The following is a 10,114-nucleotide window of genomic DNA, read 5'->3' on the forward strand; positions in this document are numbered from 1 at the left end:
TGTTTAAAACAACAACTTGGTGGAGGACACAGGTTTATCTTGATGCTGTGCACAGCGAGAAAAAAACGCTGCGGGAGGTAAAAGATCTCTATAAATGCTGAAAATACTTAAGTGTGAGATTATACTGCTGCAACAAAATATAATGTGCAATGTATTGCACACATCTTCACCAACAGACACAGTAAATGCTAAACCTACCAGCCACATCTAACCAGCAGCAGTGAGATGATTTGAACACTTTAACCTGAAGGACACTTTTTTTTTTTACATTCATACTGTGTTTGTTTTCTCTACAGAAAGGTTGTTAAGAAGTGCATTCCTGCTGGCTCCAAACGTCAGACTATTGTAAAGTGAACAAGCAAATACAAAAAAAGCATCACAGAGGAAAGAAACATTCCTCTCCTTTCTTCGCCTCCGCTTTTTGTTCAGTCTTGCTCAAATTTGTGGCATCAGCTCCTGAGAAGCATTACATCCTGCTACCAAAGCAAGAAAATTATGGAAGTGTTCAGTTTAGTGCTTTGTTGATTCACTTTTTTTTTTTTTTTACCAAAAAAATCATTGATGTTTGGTTTCTAGCTTTAAACTTTCTCAAAAGGAAATAAATGTTTCTCTTGACCCTTCTTCTCTCGCTTAGTCGTCGTCTTCTTCTTCTTCTGTTTGCCTGGACCTGCGTCCTCCTCTGCTTGTCTGTTTTGGGGCCAGGACAGCACCAGAGTCTCAGATGCCGTTTTGGCTGCGGGAGAATCCACTTCGACCCCGTCCTCATCAGAGGAGAAACCTCCAGCTTCCTCTCCGGGAGCGAGGCTCCCCAGGCCCTGGCTCCTCTGACTGTAGCGCTGCTTCAGCCTCTCTCTGATCAGGAGTCCCTTCACCAGCAGAGTCCAGCTGGCGATCGCTCTCTTCTCCTTTTTCTGGGAGGCAGAAAGAAAGATGTTTACACATTCAGATAGAAGTACAAATGCACAGTCGGATCAAACATTTACGCAGAGGAATAACCGACACCCAGAATCTTCCGCTCATTTCGACCTCGTGGGAAACCTGAAGTTCAAAACCTCCACTCAGTAAAAACGAACCCCAGAAAGATCCACACCTCTTTTTCCTTCTGTTTCTGAATCTCCTGCTCTTCCACCCAGGCAGCTCGGAGGACCTCCTCATCCTCTTCACACACTATGTAACCATCAGTCCTGAAACGCAGAGAAATCAATTATTCATTTACTAAATGATCAAATACAAGATGAGGAAATTCAAAAAGGTAAAGCTGGAACTTGTAGGTTAAAGTAAAGCATCTGCTGCTGTTGTGGCAGCGTGTGCAAGCCCGCCGTCGGGTCTTACACAGCGTGTGAGTATCCTCCGTGGCAGTCGAATCCTGTGACCGCGGGCGCAGCATCCAGGTCCAGCTTCCTAGCCACGCGGTGCAGGTTGGGCAGCCTCAGGTGAACGCAGCCCACTGGGATCATACAGGCTTTAAACATGTAGACGTTACCGTAATCATTACGGGGGACCTGAATGGGACACAGAGGGAGTAAATGACAAGAGAACTGTGCCGAAAATGTTGCATGTTTCTATGTTAATTTGCCCTCTTTAAATGGGATAGGACACACTGCTGATGGGATTTCACAGATGTACAGTTTAGCACTTTCATTGTATTGGCTGGAACTGGAAGAGAGCAGAAGTTTTGAGTGCAAGCATTACAAGTTTTGAGAACAAAGAAATGAAACTCTGCTTTCAAATTGAAAATGTGTGCTCTTGACTTATGGGCAGTAAAGTTCCCCCGTAAACGTGTCTCTGTGAATTATAGCGTAATATTGGCTTTTCTTCAAGTGGCTCTTTATCGTGCGTATTGCAAACAGGCGGGCAACTTTTAAGTGTTCTTCTTTGCATCTTGAATAATCATCTTTGCAGATATGATGGAAATTTTTGTTGTTTCCAATAATTTCCCACCTTGTTGCAATTTCATGTTCTTTAAAAGAGTGACCAAAAAATAAATAAATAAATAAATCAGGGTTTGCAAACATATGAGCACAACTGTGTGTTTCTTTTTGAGGCAGCTACCTTCCCATCCACAGCTATGGGTGGCTGGTATTCTTCAGTCTGCCATTCTCCAAACAGAGGAAGGTCATTCACGTTCTTCATCTCGGACATCATCCTGGCCTTTCTGGAACGGTTGGAGAAGCCTTTCACCATCTGATAACAGAAACATTAAAAAGAAGTTGTATCTAGATGTCGTTCGGACATATTTAAAACACGAGAGTAGAACCGTGTTTTCATTTAAAGGCTTCCTCGAACTTCAGAGGCCAACAGGATTCAGCTGTGGTGTCACCTTGTACGGCTCCTCTCCAAGTCGGACGGTTCTAGCTTCCTTCAGCCAGGTTTCTCTGGAGTGGAGGGTGTGCACACAATCTCTAACAAAGAAGAGGACAGAATTTTATTTTTTTTTTTCCTCCCCCATTTTTCAAATTCTTTTCATGCTGGCAAAGCGAAACCACCAGATGCAGTCACTCATGACTGATGATGACAGAAAATGAATTATTTTATTTTTCTCTTTTACCCTAATTTGTCTTTAAAAGTATATCCTATGGTTTTCTTTTAAATATATACTACATGTGTCTAAATATAATCATATTCTCTTTATTACTATTTGGGGTATTTGCTCTGTAAAGCACCTTACTGAAAACTTTTAGGTGTATTTCTAATAAAGGTGCAATATTAAAGTAACATTAACTGAGGACTGAGAAATGGAGAAGAACAACTTTAAGAACAGCCCAGCACCATCAGGTGGTCACAGAAAAACATCCTTCCATCTTTAGGGCAATATTTACAGTAGAACCCTAGTCGACAAGCTTGTTCCTGTTTAGAAATGATCCAGTTTTTTGGTTTTATGCAAAAAAGGAAACCTAATTAAGCTCCAAACTGCTAACGACTGCATAAAACTTCTGCAGGCTACCGAACATTTTAGATACTCATATCCAACTCCTGGCTCAGTACAGCTGATCTCCCCGCAGCATTAAAGGTGTAAATGTATAAATGTGTGCAACATCTGTGTACCAGATCAATAAGGACAGGGGTAGAACTGACCTGGAGTACACCGGTTCTCCTCTGCAGTATCCGAGCACGGCGGCTGTGGGAGGATAGAGGGCCTCGTACTTCAGCAGGTGTCTCTTTAAGGCGTACAGAGGATGGTTCTTATACTCCGCTATGGAGGTCGGCATAGGTTTGTTCAGCAGCTTGCTCTGGAGCTGGGAAGGGAGGTGAAATGATCAAAAATACACACAGTTTATTTATGAGTAAACGCATAAAGCATGCATTTTCTTTTCCTTGACACAACCTTTCAGATCATTCACAATTAACCTAATTTGCCACATCACACATAATTTAGCCAAATGTTTGCAGTAACGCCACGCCTCTTGAAGTGCTGGTCTTTAAGGAAATGCTGGATTTAAAATTGGATTATATGACACATTAGCAGACTCCATTTACTAACAAGGTGACTTTGATGGCGATTGGTTCTTATGGTTGGTTATTTAATGGGTATCAAACTTAAAAGGGCTTAACAGAAATAACAAATACACTTCAGATTTCTATTAGTAGAAATCTTTGGAAAACTATGGATCATTTTCATTCCAGTTCACAGTTGTTCACATCTGTATTGATCTATCACATGAAATCCCAATAATACTCATCACAGTTTGAGCCAAAGCGCAGGAGTTCAAGAGAAATAAATGGTTTTACAAGCACTGGATTTACTACAAAGAGCAAATAATTAAAATAATAATAATAATAATAAAAAGCAACAAAATCTAAAGGGTTGAGAAAATAATTCATGAAGCGTTTGTAGTCGATTGTTTGGACATACCTCCTTCTCCTCCCTTTTGTCCCGCTCGTCCTCTGGGCCCAGGAACGGCTCCAGTGTGTCCTCCCACCACTCATCGTCCACCCGCCTCTTCCGGGACGCCGTCATCCAGGTAGGGTCATACTTCCTGCCCAGGTCCTTCAGGAAGCCGTCTCCGTCCACTGCCACCACGTAGGTCAGCGGCGCGGTGGCGTTCTGCGAGCAGAGGTGGGGAACTCCGACTCCGTGCTCCACGTCTATGCACACCCATGCAGACGATTTGTCCAGGTAGACCTCCAACCACTCGTCCGCTCCGGGTCCGTCTTTCCTCTGCCCGCTCCGTCTCTTCACTCTGTTGCTCGTAGCGCCTTCGTCTTCATCATCCTCCTCTTTACCCTCCTCCCACTCACCGTCCTCGTTTTTCCCGCCGGTTCTTCTTCTCTTTCGAGCGCCTTGGGTTCTTGAGGTCTTCTCAGAGCTCTTTCTGTTCCCTGTCCTCTTTCTCTCAGGTTTGGTGCTGGATTCAAAATCGTCCTCGCTGGATTCCTGATATTTCTCGGCGTCACTAGCTTCCTCTTCTTCTTCCTCATCTGCCTCACTGTTGCTCTCCTCTTTGTAGCTGACCTTTGAGGCGACGCTGCGGCGTTTGGAGTTTTTTGGTCTCTGGCCTCCAGATAACACGGGCTTCTCCTCTTTCTCCTCCTTCATTTCTTTCCTTTTTGCTTTCTTGCCTCCGCTGCTCCCTTTGACTTTCTCACCTTGAGCTGGTCTCTTGGTGCCTGGAGAAACTTTTGCCTCAGGAGAGTTGCTCTTGGAGCTTTCCTGGCTCGACTGGCAACGTTCTGGGGCTCCAGTTGATGTTCTAGCCCCTTTGGACTGGGAAAATTTGATATTTATGGTTATTACAGTCATGCCTCTAAAGCTTTCTCCAAGCTTTAGTCATTTTGTCACGCCTAAATGTTTCAGATCAAGCTAATGTTGACGTTAAAGGAGCAGTATCATGTGTTTTCAAGCCACACAGAATAAATCAATCGCAAAATCAACTGTTTTACATCCATTTCTTATCAAAATGCTCCATCAAATATGACAGATTTCATAATTTAGCACCTTGAAGTTGGGGCTCTGTCTCTTTAAAAACTCCTTGTTTTTCCTGAAACTTTGCCTTCAGAAAGTCATCACAACATGGCTCCTCTTTTAACCCTTTAACTAAGTTTTTACCAGCGTTGCAATGAGAAGTAGCTCCTATAATGAACCTATAATAAAGCAACTATTTAAGCATTCTTTTGAAAGATGGAGGTCAATATCAGTAGCTACACTCAGTAGCTACTGCCTGACCTGCAGAATCAAGAAATCATCCAAGCAGAACACGTCCAGCAACATGAAGTTAGCAAAATACTATCTATCACCTTTGAGGATGGAGGCTTGAAAGGAACTGGGTGCAGAGAAAGAACCAGTCGGCAGAAGAGCTGCAGAGACCTCAGGAACAACAGGAAAAGCTGCAGGAAAAACAAAATACATGGAATTAATGCTGAAACTATTATTTATTGTAAATGGATTGCATTGGGCAGGGGTAAAAACACCAACATGAGTCATCTCCTGATGGTCTCTGGCTGAGAGGCTTCCCAGTCGTCTCTCCAGGAGAGCCTGAGGGTCCGGACGCTCCTCAGTGGGAAGACTGGGGTCGAGGGTGAAGGTCGCGCTAAACCTAAAAGGGGCAAAAAGGTAGAATATGATAAAATAAATACAATCCTCGACAATACTTTGAAGATTACAATGTAAACCTTCACATGATTGGCAGAGTTTAAGGACATTTAGAGTTTTGGGTTTAAAAAAAAAAAAAAAAAATTCAAAGTTCAACACATTCACACACACCACTTGAGGAGTCCAGAGAGGTAGTTCTGGTCAATGCGCTGCCTCGCCACCGTGCAGAAGTGCGGGGGCAGCAGAGACAGAGCGACAGCCAGCAGGTCCGGTTCGCTGCACAGCCTGTTGCGGAACATCCCGTTAGCTAGAAGGCACAGGAGGTGGACCTGAAACACCGGAGGTCAGAGGTCGGTGAAGATCGGACACCCCCGCCGCGCCGACAAACGAGGCCAAAGGAGAGGAAAGAGATGTGCACGGTGTTTTCACCTTGTGTGTGTCTATCACCAGGTCCTTCTTGAACCGCTTCATCATTCGCCTGAGGTACGTCTCAAACTCCGCCTGCCTCTTCTTCCTAGCAGAACGTCAGAAACAAACACTTGCTTTTAGCTCACAGTCATGTAAAATGGAGATATTGCAGTTTGTATATCTGTCATAAAGGTTAAAAAACCTAGAACTGTAACCACCTGTGTTTAAATTTAAAATGTATGAGACTTCAGAATGTTTAGAGCACGGCTGTACAAAGTGCAGCCCAGAGGACGTTTGTCAAATCAAGCCAAGTTTATTGGTACAGCGCATTTCAGCAGCAAGGCAGTTCAAAGTCTGTTACATCATTAAAAAAAATCTGTGTCACTATTTATGAAACAAGCATTTCATTTTGTTTCAATGCCATCCTCAAAATCCTCAAGTCAATGCACATCAAACACACTGATCCATGTTCTGTTTACTACTCTAAACAGGTGGGTTTTTAGCCTTGATTCAAAGGAACTCAGTGTTTCGAATGTTTTGCAGTTTTTTGGACGTTTTGTTACATTTGTGGCCCCTGGACTGATTATGTTGTGAGTGTTCACCTTTCAGCAGGAAAAGGCATCTGCACATACAGTCAGGGCTATGCTTATGATTAACAGTTTCACATCAAAGCTCATTTATGAACTATAATGTCCTAGTCAAAGTCAAGACTCAAATCCAACTGGTTCAGCAAAGTGTGGATTTGGAGGTGGTGAGTTGAATACAAATGCACTCCACACTTTTCAGACCTTTGTTTATGAAAGCTTCAGAAAACCGTGAATCGTTTTCCTTCCACATTTCATTTTACTAATTTTGTCTATTACAGGCCATATTTTAACACAATAAGATTTGAAAAAGACCATGGGGTGAGAATACTTTTGTAATTATCTGTATGTTTGCTATAAAACCCAAAGCTCATGAAATCATCCATCTTTAAACCCCCTCAACAGGCATGAGGACAGCGGTGTCCTCTTGAACCCATTGACTTGCATGTAAGTGTTTTTGGGGGTGAGAGGTAAAGGGGTGTAAACTATTATTTCAACGTTGTAATCATTTTGTTATAAATTAGAATTAAAAATAACACTAAAGCAAAAATATTTGAAGTATTTCTAATCGTTCCTGCACATGTCTACTCACTGCTTTCTGACTTCTGCGGTCTCGATCTCGATCTCTACAGGCTGAGACGGCAGGACGGGTTCTGGTGTTTCAGCCGGACCCAGTGGCTCGGCCAGCTCTGATCCACACACACACACGCGCACAACAACAAACCCAGTGTTTTCAGATTCCTTTCCAACCGTCAGCTCACACCATCAAATCTCTGAATTTCCACACCTACCTTCCACTTCCTCCCAGTCATCCTCATCCTCACTATCATCCTCTTCCTCCTCCTCTTTTTCTTCTTCCTCCTCTGGTTTCTTGGTGCTCTTCTTAACTACGGGTGGCGCAGCAGTCGGCATCTCAAAGTCGTCTTCACTTTTGACCTCCTCCTTGGACGGAGACTGGAAGTACTTACTGGTTTTACTGTCAGAGCTGGTGTTGGTGGTTGGAGAGGATTTATTCTGCGCTGCACGTTTTGAAGGCATACGTGGTTTGGGGTTGACCTTCCTCTCAAGCTTCTCCTCTTTTTCTGCGGGATCATTTTCTAGCCCCCCCAAAAAAATTGACAATAAAAAATAAAGTACAGTGTCAATCAGAATAAACACATTTGAACTGATTGTCAAGTAAGCTCATTAAATGTGATATTTTTCTTTGGATTAATCCATTTTTAAGGCCCCAATTCACACGTTTTTGAAAAGGATCTTAAGGTGGCTTCAAAAAATATTGCAACAGATCGAAACTTGTATTCCAAATGTATCAAAATTATTTGTTGCATTGAACAGAGTTTAAATTACTTTTGAAAAACCTAAAATGAACACAAAATCCATGTGTACGATGAGTGCGTGTGAACATCTGAACAACACCTTTGTGAAGCTGTAAAACCGGGGAGAAAAACTAAAATAAAACCAATGGACAGACCAGTTAGACTATAAAACTCCAATCTTTCATGTTTCGTACTGAAGTAAAGCATTGTGCGTTGTGTTTTGATGAAGTGGAGCACAGATGTGCATGTGGGACAGCAGATCCACTCCAGTAACCATGCACACCATTCATCCACGCACCTGCACTGAAAGCTCAAACTGTCTGCTTATGCCAGCAGCGTGAAAATATAAACACATGTGCACAATAAAGAGGGATTCAATAAAAATGTTAATTTACAACAAGTAGGGGGCTTGATTTAAAACAACAACAATCAAATCGCAATAACAAACTCTGTTTTCTTCATGTCCTGCAAAAATGAATGTGAAAGTTACAATGTTCTGCACAACTGGAAATATACTTTGGATGTCAATTAGAGGTAAATTAATAATATTTACTCACTCTGCTGCTGAAACAATGATCTCAGATACAGATTTACATATCTATTACCGTTTTCTGGATGCCAGCAGCAACCCTTGCAAAGCTACAGCTACTACTGATAAAAAGCACGTCAGATTTGCATCCCTGACTTTTAATACCTGGAGCTTTCTTCCTGCCTCTCGTCTTTGCTCCTCTGCCTGCTGCGTTCAGCACCTGCTTCGGCTTCTTTGTATCGGCCTCCGTCTCTGCACACTTTCCCCGCCTGGCCATGCCGCCCGCCTGGTGTCTTCTCTCAGTCCAGACTATTTCCTGGAGGTTTTGTTTGGTCAACTACTAGAGTAGCTGATACTAACCTCTCCACGTGATCTTGTGTAACGCCGAAGGAGCAGGCAGTTACTCAACATTTCTTTGAGGAGTTTTCATAACATCAGAGACCCCGGTTGCTGTTTTGGGGGCCGGACCGTGACATCATTTCCGCTAGAGTCGTCATTTTGTTCCGCTGGAAATAAATTCCAGAAAGAGATGAATTTGCTTCTTCTAAACCACGGGAGTTCTATAGTGAACCAGCCTATATTAACCCTTAAATTATTGTCTCTTAAATTATTGTATAAATGTGTACCAAGTATCTTAAATACAGTCAAGCTTATGTATTCAATTGTAATGTCTCATTCAAACACTAAGCGGCAGTGTTGCACCTCACTTTACATAAAACTATCACGAAAAACTTCTTCCTTGTGCAAGGCTGTTGTTAAATATAATCAAATCGCACTTTCAACAGTAGACACCAATACTGAAGAGATTCTTACTGACATTAACTGAAATAAAAAGATGTCTAAAATTCGGTTTTAGACATCTTATTTTTTTTAAGTCTGCAACAGAGATTAATTTGTTACTTTTATTTAAATGCATGCTTTCTTTATTTGTCCTTCAGTTTCTTCATTTATGAATGTCTTTCACTCACTCCAGAGCATGAGCGATGTTACAGTGTTCTCAAAACCATTAAAATTTAATCAGGAAAACGTTGTACTATAGAATCAGCTAATTCTTGGAATACAGATGCTTGAAAACAGGAACTAAATGTTATGTTTGCCACAGATGCATAACATCTGTGATTCTGTTGCTTTTTGGTTAATGTGTGAAATCCCAACTTCATGAGCAGCCACAATCTGCCTCTGCCAGGAGGCAACATGCTTTAAAAAGTTTAACCGACTGTTTTTACTCTAAAAGACTAGCTTGGATATTGCGGATATGAATGGTACATTTCCTCTAAGTCAATCCATTGACTGACAATTCCAGGTCCTAGGAAGTATTTTCATTCTGCCTAGAATCAAAATTGTCAATATTCCCATTGATGTTAACCAAGTTTCAAGCTCCATTTATTCACAGTCTTCATACATGGAATTAAAATTATTTTCAATGGTTTTCACACATCTGTTTTATATGAAAAAAGTTTTATTGAAACTTGCACATATTTCTAAAGGAAATGTCACAATTGAACTTAATTGTTGCTGCAAGAATGACTGATTTAAAAAATAGATAATAAAACTACCAGACTCTTTTGACACGTTAATTCACCTAATCATTGTTTACCTCTATATATATCTTTACTAAATCAAATGGAGACTTAAAATGATGGATTTAGAAATCTGGAGCAGTTCTTTCCCTCACTATGGATACAAATAGTAAAACTTATCACTATGGTGACAATGTGAGTTTTCTCTGGAGCTCTTTTAAAACACA

The 10,114-nt window shown here is 41.7% G+C and overlaps 1 protein-coding gene across 1 annotated transcript; it reads right to left on the minus strand.

Moving 5' to 3' along the window:
* Positions 1 to 255: 255 nt before the first annotated feature.
* On the minus strand, positions 256 to 8,852 carry xpc (xeroderma pigmentosum, complementation group C). The gene is made up of 14 exons (XM_008413220.2): positions 8,533 to 8,852; positions 7,314 to 7,619; positions 7,115 to 7,211; positions 5,960 to 6,044; positions 5,702 to 5,859; positions 5,414 to 5,534; positions 5,236 to 5,325; positions 3,854 to 4,705; positions 3,076 to 3,236; positions 2,321 to 2,402; positions 2,053 to 2,184; positions 1,333 to 1,502; positions 1,091 to 1,184; positions 256 to 911 (listed from the first exon to the last, which is right to left on the minus strand). Exons 1-14 carry the CDS (start codon positions 8,642 to 8,644, stop codon positions 579 to 581), a joined length of 2,793 nt encoding a protein of 930 aa, XP_008411442.1. The 5' UTR covers positions 8,645 to 8,852; the 3' UTR covers positions 256 to 578.
* Positions 8,853 to 10,114: the final 1,262 nt, after the last annotated feature.

The sequence above is a fragment of the Poecilia reticulata genome, linkage group LG7 (genome assembly GCF_000633615.1).
Source record: "Poecilia reticulata strain Guanapo linkage group LG7, Guppy_female_1.0+MT, whole genome shotgun sequence".
In the NCBI taxonomy this organism is placed as follows: domain Eukaryota; kingdom Metazoa; phylum Chordata; class Actinopteri; order Cyprinodontiformes; family Poeciliidae; genus Poecilia; species Poecilia reticulata.